The sequence below is a fragment of the Ochotona curzoniae genome, unplaced genomic scaffold, assembly GCF_017591425.1.
Source record: "Ochotona curzoniae isolate NIBS_2020 unplaced genomic scaffold, NIBS_Ocur_1.0 scaffold_3835, whole genome shotgun sequence".
In the NCBI taxonomy this organism is placed as follows: domain Eukaryota; kingdom Metazoa; phylum Chordata; class Mammalia; order Lagomorpha; family Ochotonidae; genus Ochotona; species Ochotona curzoniae.
This window is the reverse complement of record NW_024467114.1, coordinates 8,097,806-8,114,275: the sequence shown is the minus strand read 5'-3', so window position 1 is coordinate 8,114,275 and position 16,470 is coordinate 8,097,806. Positions and strand designations below refer to the sequence as shown.

Genomic DNA, 16,470 nt, shown 5'->3' with positions numbered 1-16,470 from the left:
ACAGCTCAGAATAAAGAAGTTTGCATTCTTTAAATCCAAAGCTCAACCTGGAGATTATGCTAAGTTGCTTCATTCATAGTCCACACTCCTCTGCTCATGTCAGGAGGACAGCATTTGTCCCCTCTAGTGATAAACAAATTATACATGAAATCAATTCCACTTCACAATCATTTTCCCTATTGGGTATTATCTTTCCTTCCCTGCTCCCTCCAGTTAAGCCAGCATCCTGTAACTTGCTAATGAGCTGAGGGCTTTCTGTTCCAGGTGGCACCCCCTGCCTGGAAGTCATGACATTTCCCATTTCGAATGCTGCTGGCATTTTTCGACAGCTCCTGCTAACTAGCCTTTTTGACCTGCGCTAAGAGGAACTCATCTGATCGAATCCTCTAACCTGCCAATCATTCCAGCAAATGATCTTCACAGTCACTCCCAAGGCAGGAATGGAAGGGGGAGAAAAAGGAAAAGCGAGTGAGAGAATGAGGGAGTGGGCAGAAAGGCTGCCTCTGCAGCTACCTAATGAGAATACTTCAAGTCTCCGAGGCAGCCAAAACACTGAAAACTGATGGGAAAATTAGGACACAACTGAATGCCTAGCTCTGTAATTACTGATTTCTCTCCATCCTGAGATCATTTCGAGAGCAACACCTCTGAGATGTGCGAGTTTCTAAAGAACACAAGAATACCCCACCTTACGGAGAGAAAATAGATTTATTTCTCCTGCCACTATAATAAGCAAATCTCATAATCCCACTCCGCGGAGCAGCATCCTTTGCAGAATTAATTATGTGCTATAAGCTCGTTAAGTGTGCATTTGTAAACTATGGGTGATTAGAATGTTGGCCACAGCAAAGAAAAGGTCTCATTTTTTTTGTTGTTTCCTCAGGCATATTTTAAATGTTGTCACCATTTAGGTCTGTTGATTTTTATAGATGCATTTAAAAACAAACAGGTGCAGTGCATGCTGGCACTGGGGTCAGAGAAGTTTAAATTCTGAATATCCATAAAGTAGAACAATCTGAGCATTCTTAATTAATGTAAGCAAGATCACTGCTTCCCTTCTGTATTTTTCCTGCACAATCGATTTATTCAATTATATTTAAACTTAGTGGGCCCCCGGTCCACAGAATAAGGCAATAAAAAAAGATCCAGTAGGTGGTTAATTTGGCAATAAGTCACAAAGTCTAGGCATTTTAGTGTGGACTAGATCTGTTGACAAAGGAATGATACAATGTAATTAAGTGTTATCCTTACACCATTGCATGTGATAATGCTAAATAAATATTGTACATGATTTAATTGCACATGACAATCACACATCTTTCCTCATTTATAATAATTAGTCCAACAGCCCTATTTATAGTAATTATTATATATAATTGAGGACATCTGACTAATTGCATTGAAAATGATAATCCAAGGGTGCTATACACAACACAAATTGCATTTAAGGAATGGTGACCATTTACAGGGAAAAATGCACCACATATGAAAATCAGCAATGCAGTATTTGATTCCATGCTTGGGATGCATGCGCTAAGTTTATGGATAAATTTCCATCAAGTTCTCTTCTCCACACTCATTATTTCTTTAGGTTGAAAAATAATTCTTTGCTCTCTGTAGTGTTAACAACTTTGGGACTACTGACAAATTATTTTCTCTGGCTGTAATAGTGTACTAAGTGTGTGTGTGTGTGTGTGTGTGTGTGAAAGAGAGAGAGAGAGAAAGAAAGATGAAGCCGTTATCTCAAGTTTCAGGAGAGATTCATTAAATTATTTATTTGCACAACCAATCTGATGTTCTTAAAAGCTTTATGCATAGAACCATCTCCAAGAATTATGAACATTTTGTTAATTTTACTTGTAATAATTTGGCTAAAATGCTTAATGCTGTTTACTGAACTACAGGCAGGTTGTGGTCCTCATTATGGGTGCTGCGTGTCTAGAATGTTAATGTGCCTCAGGACCTGTGAGCCTGGCTTCTGTCCCTGGGTCCCAGCGTCTAGCTCTGCCTGGTCCCACTCCATGTGTCTACCCAGACAGGGCTCCCAAGCGGGGGTTCTCTCAGGAGTGAGGAGCGGCCAGGGGACAACAGGCACAGTTTCGAGCTGTTTTTTGCCTTCCCTTCTCAGTAATGTCATTTAGACTGTGTCCTTCGCGCATTCAAATGTCATCCCCAACCATCAGCCCACTTCAACTCTAACAGCCTCCTTTTATGCTGAGACACTTCTTAGAGTATCAGCAGCCCACAAAGACGGTCTAGTGGGATTCAGTTGCTATCCTAGTATTAATAATACAATACAGGGCTCTTAGGGCAGACACAATTCCCTCTGTATCCCAAACTCACAGGAATCAACATTAAATGAACAAGAAAAATAAGAAGATAGCACTTGAACTAACTGTAACTACTTGCTAAACAGTGTGGCCAAGCCCTGTTTTAACAGATACCTTGGGCACCAGCCACATTACACTGTGCCCACAATTCATAAGAAAGTACTACTTGCTGGCTACTAATAGCATGATACTGGCCAGTCACTGAGAAATTCACTTGGGTTTTAAATGTCACAAAATGGGGGCTAGTACAGTGGCATATCATGCTAAATCTCTGCCTACAGCACTGGCATACCATTTGGGCACTGGTTCATGTCCCAGATGCCCTACTTCCAATCCAACTTCCTACTTATGGCCTAGGAAAACATGGAGGATGGCCCGAGTCCTCAGGCCCCTGTGCCTGCATGGCAGACCTGGAAGAAGCCCTTGGTACCTGACTTTTGTTCAGGTCAGCTGTGGTCGTTGCAGCCATTTGGGAATTGTAACATGTAAGATGAACAGATTTCTTTGTCTCACTTTCTCTCTCTGTAAAGTCTGCCTTTCAAGCAACGTAAATAAATAAATAAATCTTTAAAAAGTCACAAGATGCATGTAATAGTGCCATTTCCCCTCCTTTCCTATTTTGAAATCGCATCTAACCTGAAAATGCTGAATCATTTAAAAAAGTCAATTTCAGAAGATCTATGGGCTGATGAACCAATTTGTGGAGCATTAAATCAATTTCCTCTTTCAGTCATTTTGCTTTTGAAAATCCTCAGTCAGAGGCAGGAAAAAAAAACCATGAGCAAAAAGTATTAGTATTTTTAGTATAAAAAAATCACTCCAAGTTCCTTGCTTTTAATAAAAGCATGGTACAATAGTTAAAGATTATGGAGCATCGCGTAACATACATGGTTTGTATGTGACAAAGAGAGTGACAATGCAGGAGCGTGTTACTACTTGGGAGTAGCGAGCAAAGGGAGCAGGAACTCTACAGCATTCTCGGAAGCTTTCTGCGGGTCTAGACAATACACACTAGTGTCAAGAATCAAATGCGCACTTCCTAAATGCACTTCGGCTAAACACACAAGGTGAGGTCGTCTCCACTCCATTCTACGACTCTCCCCGTGCCCCCACCCGTAATATACAGACTGCGTGGGGAAGGACAGCGCTGCTTCCTGCTAACGTTCCTAAGGGCTGGGACGAAGTGCTGGGTCACAGCGCTGAGTAAGGTGACTGAACAAGCAGAGAGTGGACAGGCCAGAGGAGCTGAAGCAAGCGTGGCTCAGGACGCTGAATGCGACCCCAGCCTCTTCCTCACTGGGCTTTCCTACCATGCTGCATTTGTGGCTCCAAGTGCCTCCACATGCCCAAATCATGCCTGCTGTCGTAGCCTGCGGCACTGCGGGGGTCATGGTGAGAATGGGGTCCTTGCAGATGACGTCTGTGAGGAGTGCTGAGCTTTGTTTCCCGCACTGCCTGTTACTTCCACAACTGCTGTCAACTATGCGGGGCACCAGAGATAACAAAACGGTTGTTGTTCGATAGGAAAAAGATGTATAAGATCATGCAGAAAAGAACAATTCTCACAGAAAAAGAAAAAAAAAACACAGAAATCTTTCTGCTACTGAAGGGAAACCTAGATCAGACACCTAAATCCCTTGTACCTCTTGAAACTTTTATATCTGTTTCATTAAAAAAAATGCTAATGGGTATTATCTCCTTTTGTGCCTATAGTTGAGAAAAAAAATGTGACGTGCCTCAGAGAACTTTGGTCATCAACCAAGACACCATAGAACCAAGACACCATAGAACCAAGTCACCATAGAACCAAGACACCATAGAGCCAAGTCACCATAGAACCAAGTCACCATAGAACCAAGTCACCATAGAACCAAGACACCATAGAACCAAGTCACCATAGAACCAAGTCACCATAGAGCCAAGAACCAAGTCACTGTAGAACCAAGTCACCATAGAACCAAGTCACCATAGAACCAAGACACCATAGAACCAAGTCACCATAGAACCAAGTCACCATAGAACCAAGTCACCACAGAACCAAGTCACCATAGAACCAAGTCACCATAGAGCCAAGATGCTTACTCCGTAACAAGTGGAGCTCTCCTCTGATGACTTGTGTGTTTCTCCTCCACAGCATGGGAGCCAGACTACTTGTTCACTTCACAGAGGGTTCTGGAATGACTAAGCCTAAAGCCCTCTTTGAGGGGTTCTGTAACAACAGGCTGACCAGGCAGTGTCCAGCTCAGGTCCCCGTGCCCCTCCAGAAGCTGCCCACAACTTATATGAGGGTGGCTGACACAACAGCGTTGCTCTCCATGTCATGGCGAAGGCTACAGCATGCAGAGCTGCGCTCTAGGGAAGGGCTAATTCTGAGACCAGAGGAACGCGAGGGCAGACCGCCTCGGGAGAGACAGACAAAGACAAGAAACAAGAAGCAGCAGGATCATTTTTTTAGTATTTGTGCTGCCGAAGCAAGCACTGAAGCAGCAGGATTAGCAGAAATGGGTCACTGACACTCACTCTCCCAATGATTACAACAGCCAGGGCTGGGCAGGCCAAAGCTGGACTCTGGAATTCCTTCTGGGTGTTCCACGTGGGTTCAGGGATCTAAGACCCCAGCCATCCATTGTTTGCTCAGATGCTTTTAGTAGGGAACTGGAATGGAAACGGAGCAGCCGGTATTAAAACCAGTGTTCATAGGGAATGCTGGCATTGCAGGTAGCAGCTTAACCCAGTGTGCCACGATGCTGGCCCCTACTATGGAGCTCTGCCTACCATACTGGCCTATGGGCTGGAGACTCGTAAGTATAGTTACGTAGCCTGCGAAGCCGTTTTTCCTGCACAGTTCTGTTGAAGGAGACCTGGCCACACTACTTTCTGAAATGTGCCAACACCTACTTTCTCGTGGTCTTCCCTGTTCCTGTGGGCACAGACATGGTGCCCCCGCAGCTCTTGGTGTCACTTCGAGGCAGTGGTCTCAAGCCCTCCTCTTTGCACCCACCTCTTCTCTACATACTTTGGGAGTTTAAGCAACTGTAATTTAAAACAAAAACTCATTTTAAAAAATTACTTATCAAATGAAATTTCGGTTTCCTGATTCCTCTTTGAAAAGCCAATTAGCAGCAAAGTTCTTCCTTGGCGCTAACCAGCAGGACACTGTGTAATGCTGGAAGCGTTTACACCTGCCCTCCCCAACGTAGGCCACTGACTGTGGGACCTGGTGAGCAGTGGGCATGTGGAAGTGTTTTTAAGGGTACAAAACTGTAATTCCATTCAAATGAATTAAATTTGTAATTCACCCAGCCACCAGGTGACTGTGCTGGACAGGACAACTCCATTCCTTTCTAAAGAGAAAGAAGGCAGGGAAGGATGGGAGGAGGGAACAAAAGAAGGAAGAAAAAGGAAGTGAAAAGAAAGGGCTAGAGGAGGTCTTCTGTTTCTATGATGGAAACTTGTTTTCCTGCTTTGTCTTGCTCAGGTCTGGGCCCACGTATGTTGGTTACTTTCTTTCATAAATCCGCAAATCCTGCATAATTTACTGCAGAATGCATCACCTGTGGCTCAAAGGCTACTTCCATCAGTATTTGCTGAGCTTCTTTGAAATGTAGATTCAAGGACCCCTGGAGCATGGGTTTTGAAAACTCTGCTGGTGCCTCACCACTGCTCCAGGGATGTTCACCCTCACCCATGCCACCAGAACACTGCTCTCTGCCTAGAATCCAGTCACTATAAAACAAAAATCTCTGATTTAATTAAAATGTATTAAACAATAGGTATATTCTGCTCTGTTAATCTGACTATATTTACCAAATGATTGCTTAATGACCAGTCAAGCAGAAAGAATTTAATGCATTTTTCCCACTGTCATATAATTCTTACATAATAACATGGATTAGCAAGTGTAATATGCTGACAGGTAAGAAGGGGGTCACCAAAAATATGCGTGCAGTTAGCCTCTTATGCTGGAACCAAGTAAAAAAATGTTATGCACTACATGGGTATTTGTACGTTTAATAAGGATGTCATGGGGTCTGAAGACCGGTGGGTCCACTGAGAGATGTTGCACAGTGAGGACACACTATTTCAGAAACAACAACAACAACCCAGGTGCCTAAATGGGCAGAGTCCGCGTGCAGCTGTGTTCAGTAAGAGGAGGAGTAGACAACGTAAGCCACGCCCTTTGTTCCCTCCTTACAGTAACTGCCAAAACCAACTCAACGTGGGGAAGGGGTTGGGACCACTGATACTAACGGGTATGATATTCAACACAGCTTCTGTTCTTTTCCTGGCAGATCTCTGTTGACACTGAAGGCTCTGCTCTGTCAGACTTCTGAAAGATCACACTTTTGGTTGGTAAGGTGAGTGGGGACAGTCCAGGAAACCCTCAGTGGACAAGTGTCTTTGGAGGACGTGGCAGCACAACAGTTGGGTCTCCAACGGCACCGACCCACTGTGACTTCAGGTGCGTGCGGTTTTCTTTTCATTCAATTTGGTTAGAAAACTCTGAAAATGAAATTGCCTTCTGCCGCAAAACACAAATGCATCTCATTAGCTTTTCCACTAAGGCCAATTTATGCAAATCCGGTATTATCAACTAAATAATTGCAGTGACCTTAGTATGCAAGGAGAGAAATAATTTGGCACTGAGGCTATGGGAGAAAAATTTGAACTTGAAATGCTCCTGTCTGCTCAGTCCTCTGGCACCTCACAGACAGAAGTGATAGCATCCATTCTGCTCCTTGACCCGGCTCTCGCATGCTTCCCAGGAGACAGCTGCCTAAGCCGCCACTGCGCCGCCTCTTTGAGACCCGGCTCCTTCCACCTGCCTTTCCTCCCAAGCTCCACGCATTACAAAGAACTGGGACATTTGCAGGAAATTAAAGATCCCAGGGCCTATTCTAAGCAGTTAATGAATTCAGCACCACCAACCAAACCAAAGCCTGGGCAATTATACAGTCTTCTCTAATGGAGCTCTTATTTACATAGACTCCTTGCTATGTAATGTCTATAATTTGATATTCAGCTATGGATTGGAGTATGGCCCTTCCATATGATAAATTAGCTTGTTGGTCCTGGTTTCTAGGATAGCCCTGTTTGATTAAAATAGAAAGGTGAGGAATCAAATTGTTGCATTCCCTGTCGACTCTTCTTAGGATCCAGCTTCCCTTTAGCTTTCCCCCGAAAAGAAGAAAATGAGCAGTTTCCTCAGCATCACACTGAATCAGGCTGAGGCAATGGACTTGGGAAGAAAGCCACAGTAACAATATTAAAGCTTCGAGAGTTGATGTGAAAAAGAAAACTCACATTGCACTGACACAATTCTAGAGGAACAGCTTCCACTGCACAGATATGCAACCTGGGCTTAAAAATACATTACAAGGGGAATTCCTTTCTGTGCAGGCTCCACGTATTGACAATTATACTTCTGTGCACCTTTACACAGAATTTGTTTTCAATCAGCAGTTCAGTGTGGGCAATGCTCCTGCCCAGTGAACTTGAAGGAGGAACTGACCTAAGACACTTCATGGCAGCACTGACTGGCTGGGCTAGGGTCAGGAGATCCCAAGAGAGCTAACAAAGAACACAGCCCTGAGGTTCAAAGTCAGCCTTGTCCCCACGCCTGTGGGCAGGAGACAGCAGGACAAGTCAAGTCCACTCATAGTTTTGCTCGACTGAAATGGCTCATGGATTTACGAAGCCAGGAGCCTTCCTCGTTGGGAGAGTGCAGGTTTATACTGCAACTCTCCTGATTTCCAAGTCATACTCAGAACTGGTGACCTGCTCAGCCCTACTTCCGCTCTGACCAGTGCAAATTTCAGGTGGGAGTAGAGATGCTGCCACGTGAGCCAACTTGTGCTACGAGGTCGCTTTTTATCCAGTAGAGAGAAAAAACCCTGAAGACTCTTACTGATGAGAAGATATGTGCAGCCGTAACACCTGACCAGTGTTGATGCCACGCGTCATCAAGTCACCCACCCATCACTGCCATTTCGCCGAAAAGCACCGAACTGGCCATATTCAGAGAACAGAAATAGCTAAAGACACTGGCAGATCACTGGGGACAGTTGAACTTGCTCTTGGCCATGCTGTGTGATAAACCCATTAAAACGTTTGATTAACCCAGGAGTTTCTGAGTCCCTAGAATCCTAAATTACTGAAATTCCACAGGAATAGGGTACAAGAATGCACACTAAACAAACCAGCTTTTCCCATAAAACATGTTTCTACTTCTTTGCTTCAGAGAGTTATATTACACTGAAGGAAAGCATTTGGATACACACTGTGTGAAATTCCCAAACACCACCATTCTCATCTGGCAATCAAAAGGCATAGGCTTTCTGGAAGCTGCCATCTCGCACTTGTCACTGTGTGGCATTTGTGATGACTGGGGTAGCCTGACACACCTGGAGAGCTCTGTGTCTACGTTTTTACTGTGGAACAGGCGAGCTCCGAGGATCAGACTACAAAATGGAAAAGACCACGAGGTCTGTCTTGGATAGCAGCTCAGCTGAACCGGGGCCGAGGCGGCTCTCTCCAAGGGAGGCAAGCACAAGGAGACACACCAACTTCCGGTAGGAGCGGTGTTGCCAATGCTGATTTCTCAAGAAACGTCAGGAATCTACATGTTAGTGTAACATCTCCACATTCTAAACAAGAGCAACAAACTTAAAAGGTGGGAGAGCCGACCAAGGCAGGTTTGTGGCTTAGACACAGACCAAAGTGAACCCTTGCCTAACCTCAATGAAGAACGGGTCAGAAGCGAAAATGATTTGCTTATGACTGAAACGGAGTGATCATGATTTCACAAGTAGAAGCGCACGATGAAGTATAATTTTGGTTTGAAGCTAGTAGGTGCCTGGATGGATGGAACTAAGCGGCCGCACTGTGACTCGGTGGGAAGGCTGATGAACACCGATTAACCCAGGAGACATATGTGAGCACTGGCAGGCGCAAAGGAGTGAGAAACTGTTCATGTGAAACACCTATTCAACATCCATGGAGCATCACTTTCCCGGGAAAGCATGTCATTGTCTTACCTGCACTCTCTTGGGGCTGCCATGTTGCTCAGTGTTTGCTGTTGGATAGACTTTTCCCAAAACTATTGTTTTTCCCAAAGGCCCGCATGCTCTCTCCAGACTCTGGTTGCAATCTCACATTTGGGACGGTAAAAACAGAAGACACTGTGGATGGAATCAAAGTTTTCGTTATGTACTTATATATATATATATGATCATCCTTTCTTTAAAAAAAAAAAGCAATTGCATATGAAGATGCAATTCTGTATGTTTGGTACACTGAACATGATGAGATCTGCTGATTTCTGACATGTCAGCAGCCTCTTGGCCCCCACACACATACACACATGCAGTGCAGCAGCCTGCCTCCCCTCAAACCACAGCCGGGGCTCCTTACATTTCTCTAATCCACAATGATCAACTGGAATTCGCAGACAACACATTTTACCCTACTTAGAGGCAGAATCTTGCAGTGAAGAAATCAGAACAAAGGAAAATCCCCGTTCTCTTAAATTACAGTTTGGAGAGACAGATCATAGGCCTCCAGATACATGAAATGGAAGGAAAAAAAAAAACAAAATTTGGGAGTGAAAGGTCAGCAAAGGCCTCCCTGGTAGGGACTTCTAGGCTGAGAACCAAGGGACGCGAGACAGCAGCCATGCATACGTCTAAGGGGAGAGTAGGCAGAACCTGTAGGAGGAGGAAGAGTGACAGCCAATTCCAAGGAAGTGAGAAGAGAAGCAAGTAAAGCAGGTAGGACGCTACTACAATGAGGCAGGTGAAGACCACAGGATAACTGGGTCAGAATGACAGCAGTGAAGTGGGCTGGAGCGTAATCCTGAACACACATAAGGAGAGATATATACATAGCCTTATATATCTTATATATATATATGAGAGAGGTATCACATGCCAGTTCTCTCTTCAAATGTCTGCACCATATGGGGTTGGGCCATATGGGAGCCAGCAACCCAATCCAAGTGTCTCACTGGGGGGTCATGGACATAAGCACTGGAGCTATCAGCACTGCCTCCCAGGGTGTGCAGCAGCAGGAAGCTGGAGTCAGGCGCCAAAGCTGGGTAACGAGTCCAGGCACTTTAAAGTGGGACACTGGTGTCTTAACCTTTAGGCTATACACCTGCTGCCCTCAGATATATTCTGAAGCAGCAAGATCTGTGGGAGAACTTGCTAGGGAGAACTTCCGTCAACTAAAAGAATGACCTTGCCATTTTTTTTATGAAGGCTAAGACTACAAAGACAAACATTTTGGGGAAAAAGATCAAGAACTCACTTTATTAAGGTTAAGTTGGAGATGTCTCCTGAATAGCTCAATGAGATGCTAAGTAGCCTACTATACATCTCAGTCTGGAATCAGGAAAGACAGTATTGCAGAGTGGAACCTAGGAGCTGCTGGTAGTCAGATGATATCTAAATCATGAAACTCATGAGCTCAACAATGCTCCAGAAAGTATTGACAAAAAGCTCTGGGCTTTAGCTGGTCAGATATTCCAGCCATGAGAGATCTGGCAGGTCTGGCACACAAGGGGTAGCCGTCAACAGCCTGAAAAGGAGTGGTACAGGAAGGAAAGGGAAAACCACAAGAGAATCCTGTGCTGGAAACTCAGCAAAGGAAAGCTCCTCCGAGCAGATGATGGTCCATATGTTCCACTGTGCTGACCCGTGCAGACCCGCGCACAGGAATGTGTATGGGAGCTGTCCCTCTCACTTGTTCTTAACCGGGCAACTGGAAACACAAAGACACCGAGGTACTTTTCCAGAGTACCTAGCCAGGAATGGTGAACTGGAGGCTGGTGTCCCAGTGGCCGAATTCCCACCTCAGGGCTCTGCACATGGCACCGATTTGTGGGCCTTCTTTTGCTGGAGTATTAGGAACTAGCAAATGAATGCAATAAACCCAAGGACTCTGCTATGAAGCGTATTTTGTTCATTTACTTTGACAAGGGTAGCTCAGCTTCAATTATTTATGCAACTTGATCATATACACAGGAGAACACCCTGTAGTGTATCTGGGAAAAAGTAATGAATTTCTTCTAAATCAGCCCTCTGTTTACTTCTCTGCAATTAAATCTTTGTGAAGAAGTGGGGCAAGGCTGTTGGGGTTTCGGTTCATAGGGCCAATGATGGGGCGCCACTAGATCACCAGCTTTAATCAAAGGATCCCCAGATAATTACGCCATTATTCCTCTAGATAACATTTATAATTCCTGCTTCCATGGCACTCTAAACTCACATGTTACTTCTAAGTTTTGACATTACATAACTGTATAGAAGGCTTGAAATTTTATGTTGCCTGGGCATCCATTTTGAATGTAAGTTGGACTTTCTCATATTAGAAACAGGACTTAACCTCACCCTTGACAGGTGCTAGTTCTACACTGCAACCACCTGCCAGTTACTCAGTGTGGTCCATCCATAGTCTCCCGTCCCTGGTAATCCATCTCCTGTGGGACAGATGAATGCAGCCTGCTTCATGGACCCTGCTCTTAACCTTCCCCCTCCACATGGATCACAGTCACTGTGCAACAGAAACTTGAACTTGTTTGCTCTGAAGCCGTAAGTAAAAAGTCACCCCTGTGAAGTGTGCTTAACTAATGCCCCGGGTCTCATACAGGTGTTGACCCAGAGTGGTGCCTCTCTTCTCTCTCTCCATGCTTGTGATCCTTGACGTGTGTGTGTGTGTGTGTGTGTGTGTGTGTGTGTGTGTGTGTGTGTGTGTGTGTGTGTACGCACGCACAAGTCCGTGTCTGGACCCCTGCAGTGCTGTATGCCCATCATGGTCCATGGGGACCAAGGGCTCAGAAGGGACTCCTGCAGATGGCTCCCCTGTTGTCCTCTTCTGCAGCAGTGTCTGGGGCTTCTGGGGACAACAATGAACTTGATGGAAAAAAAGTGAAGAGTTTCATTCAGATCAGCCTGATGTAGCAGAATGATAAAGGAACTACACAATGAAGAGGTGACATCATTAGGCAGACTTCCAAACAAGCGAGTCTGGCAGGAGAGTACACTCTCTTTCGAATATTAATCCATGGAATGAACACGGTGCCCAGTGTCACACAGCTACCAAGGACACTGCTGGGTTTCTCCCTGGACCTGTGATGCCCAAGGCCAGAAGGCTTGAGTCCGCTTTTTCCTTTAATCTGCTTTCACTTCCTTCTTTAGAAAGTGAGGAGGTACATGTGTTTCCCCTGTTTTGAACACAACACAATGCATACATGTATCGGAAATATTTATGATACCTCAAAGACATATACAACTTTTATGTGCCAATTAAAAACTAAGTTTGGAATGAGAGCCAAGAGTCATCTTGGTGGATGACAGTGCTGTGGACAAAACTGAAGCCTTAACTTCTGTGTGTTGGTATTTCTGGGATGGGGCCTTCAGGGAGTAGCTAGGTACCATGAGGTCGTGAGGGCAAGGTCCCCACGATGGGATTAGGAGCTGTGTAGGCAGAAGGAGACAGACATGGGGCTCTCCACCCTGTGAGGACACAACAAGGGGGCCATATGCAGACCGAGTAGCCCAACCTTATGGACACTGAATTTGCCAACATCTTGGATTTCCTTCCTAGAACTGAACAACAGATGCGCACTGTTTGTGCCACTTGGGCTATGGTGATTTCGCTGTAGTAGTCCGAGCAGATGGATGCAGTGAGGTTCCAGAAATGAGTGGAGACCACGCCCTGGCGGGCAGGACAATGCATCCATTAGTTCCACAGTACTTCCTCCCCCAAACCTCCTTGGGAGGGAAGCACGTGAGGGTGCCGCTGACAGGACTCTGCACTCCAGGAAATCTAATTTGAAGAATTTTAGTCATTTCTAAATATAGTCGGCCTAGACAAGAGAATCAACAAAGCCAGTCATTTCACTTAAAGGAACTAATTCCCAAAGTCTCCAGAGTCTGGGAATTCTTTGTTTTGTAAACATGTTTACAAGTGCAGCTGCCACCTTGTTCTAAATGGAAGTGACTGGAGTATCTAACACTGGGGTTGTCCTTTCTTGCGACTGGATTTGCGCTTTACAATGATTATCTCCTAGACACAGAAATAGCATTTCTGTAACTCAAAATTGTTACCGGAGGCATTTAGTAGAGTCTTGCTTTAAAAATATAATGATTTTTCATCTTTATTCTCCCCCCTTCAAAAGGTTTCACTGCTCCTGATGTTTAACGTTATGCAAAGACGTGTTTCTGCCAATGAATATCGCCTTATGGTTATGCTTCTGCAAATAGCCTGCTGTGAGCTGATAAAGGGATTAATGCAGCCAAAATTCTTAATCTGTGAAATTACAAATTAAATTCTCATATTAAAAATACCACCCTGAGGTATTTTTTGTGGTTTTAATTCCCCTCTGGTGTTCTGCATACATTGTGCTTGTTAATGACGGGGACAAGGCTGTCTCCCCTGGCAGCCTGCTCCCCAGTGATAATGCGGAGGCATTTACTCACTGATAGAAACTGTATTTAACCACTGGCTGATAAACTAAGTGGCGAGTGGGTAATAAGTCCATATTAACAGAGAAGTGCCATGACAGAATTCAGAATTCGCAGACCATCACCGTTCTGGCTTAGACTCAATCACGGAGTCAGATGGGATTGAGATGTCAGCACGGAGAAATGATAGCAAGATCCGCTGCACCAGGAGACAAACCAACCTCGCGTGTGGCTGTGAGAGGCAGGAAAGCGAGCAAGCCTATTTGCATTAAGCCGTCTTCTTCCGGGATAGGAAAATGTGTCATCAATTCCTTACTTTTCCAAGGGAATCTCATCCTCAAATTTTTGAAAACTGCAGATGGCAGTTACGACGGTCACCATTATAACGACAGACTTTTAGAAAGGCGGAAGGAGCAGGGCGTAAAAGTGGGAGGGGACGGCATGTGAGGAGAATCCTACATCCACAGCTCCACGGTCATTTAGAGGTAAAGAAAACTGGAAGCCAACGGCACGTCCAAAAAAATGAGGAATATTCAACAGAAATCATTACTTAGTTCCAAAATAAAGAACTACTGTTCTTAAGGAAAATTTAATACGGGTGTCACATCTATGGGTAGTCAAATCTAAAATCTGAGAGACTAACTAAATAACTTCATGCTTACTATTAAATGATGTGTACCCAAGGATTAAAAGGCAAATATTCAGGTATATATACACTATCTACATTTTTGAAGCAGTTAGAAAACAGAATGAGAATATCTGCAATTGGCACTTCAGAAAAAAATGTACCACCACTGAACAAAAATACCCCTGCTGCAACAGTGTTTTGCAAAATCTCACAAGAATTCTGTTTCACACTTTGGAAGAAAGCTGAGATCCTCTCAGTCATAAATCGTTCCCCAAATATTTAAAATATAATTGAAAAAGGCTGTGTAAATATGAACAGTTCTGTAAAAACAAAACAAAAACCCACCCAGGAATGTGTTTTGTTTTAAAAGATCTAGAGAAGAACCGTCTGTACGAATACCAAGAACATTTGTAGTTAAAATGAATTACATGTCTTCAGTCCTTACATGTCAATTCAGCGCGCCAGCCCGCTGCCCGCTCTGCGCCTCACCGCCCAGCAGCCCTTCCTAGGTTATTGTTACAACCGAGATGGTCTCGGAGTATCAAACAGAAATGAATCATTCCTTCTCTGTGTACTGCAGCCAGTTTAAAGGTACTGTACGCAGAAAGCACTAAATATGTAAATCATATTTCCCTTTTCCTTTATGACTGCTCAGATCATTTTTACGGACGCGCATATAATCAAATACAAAGACGCACAGCTGCAGACTGCAGAGCAGAGATAGCGAAAAAGGAATCCATTTTCTTCTTGCGTCTGGTAAGCTAGCAATTGAATGGCAGGATTCCACAAAATATATAGACACAGAACAGCCCTCCCCCATTGCCTCCCTCTCTCACTCTTTCTCTCTGCTTCTCCCTGCTCTACCACCTTTGCACACGCATCCTTATGCCTGTGCATAAATAAACATGTCAATCTCTCCACACGTACGCCACACACAGATGCTAAAGTGCTTTGATTGGACATTGCAGATTTGTCATACTCACTGTCGGTCAGTTCCCATAGCCGCGGGGGCAGGTCACTGAAATACTCGTGGCTCAAGGCGGCTTGTGCAGATAGCCTGTTCTTTGGGGAACACTGGAGGAGTTTGGAGGCCAGATCTTCCGCATGATTCACGTAGCTGAGCCTAAAGACAGATGCAGAAGAGAGAGAGAGATCAGAACAAGCAAGAACACCAACCAAAAAAGACACATAGCTCACCTCGTGTTTCAGTTCACTGTTCCTGACCAGAAAACAAATAACCTGCTGAAAACAAAGTTCTTAGAGTACCTGTTATCCAAACAGACCATTACTGCAGATATCACAGTATCATTGATTTAAAAAAAAAAATCTGTCATAAGCAAAGGACTGATACATTCAGAATGAAAAAAAGTTGGCTCAGCACTGGAAAATTTCACAAGATGGCTTACTGAACAGCCACCATAATTGTTCACAGAATCTATGTGCTGCATACACATCTGGACACATTTATAGGAAAGCAATACCAAATAACTAGGAGTTAAAATGAAACTCCAATTAAATTCTTCAGTTACCAACATTATTTTTCCTCTTAGGATTTATATTTTCTGGCACTAAAGATAAAATTATGGAAACAAATGCACTGTCAAATATTAACTGTTCCATGCGTGCACAGGTTAACACACACGCTATGCTAAAAAGATGTGGAGCTGAATCAATTCAAGATGACCTTTAACACAGCAGCAGGTGGAAAGTGGGCAGCTCAAGATAAGCACAGAAGTAGCCTTTCTGGTCGTAAAGACATTGAAATGGGAGCAGCTTCACTCAGGGCAGTCCAGCCTTGCTTCTCACAGAACTTCTCTCTGCTCACAGCACTCCACGTGGATCATTAACATGAATGCTAATCACAAAGATATTCCCATTAACAGCTACCATTTATGGATTGCGGTGGGTTTTTCTCAGCCACCTTTCCAGTTCACACCCTCGCTGGTATTCCTCTGACAAGGTTTGTGAACTCCGCCCATGCAACAGAGGAGGAATCCAAGCCAGGGCGGGACGGGGTGGGCTTGGAGCGCTCTCTGAGGGGCGGTGT

The 16,470-nt window shown here is 44.4% G+C and overlaps 1 protein-coding gene across 1 annotated transcript in view; it reads right to left on the bottom strand.

Annotated features, from left to right (window-relative positions):
- Positions 1 to 16,470, bottom strand: part of CDK14 (cyclin dependent kinase 14) — a 440,392-nt gene that overhangs the window by 68,996 nt on the left and 354,926 nt on the right. The window contains exons 13-14 of the mRNA XM_040964848.1: positions 15,407 to 15,546; positions 9,368 to 9,511 (exon numbers count right to left, since the gene is read on the bottom strand). Coding sequence (XP_040820782.1) covers positions 9,396 to 9,511; positions 15,407 to 15,546 — 256 coding nt within the window. The 3' untranslated portion in view covers positions 9,368 to 9,395. The remainder of the gene's footprint in view (positions 1 to 9,367; positions 9,512 to 15,406; positions 15,547 to 16,470) is intronic.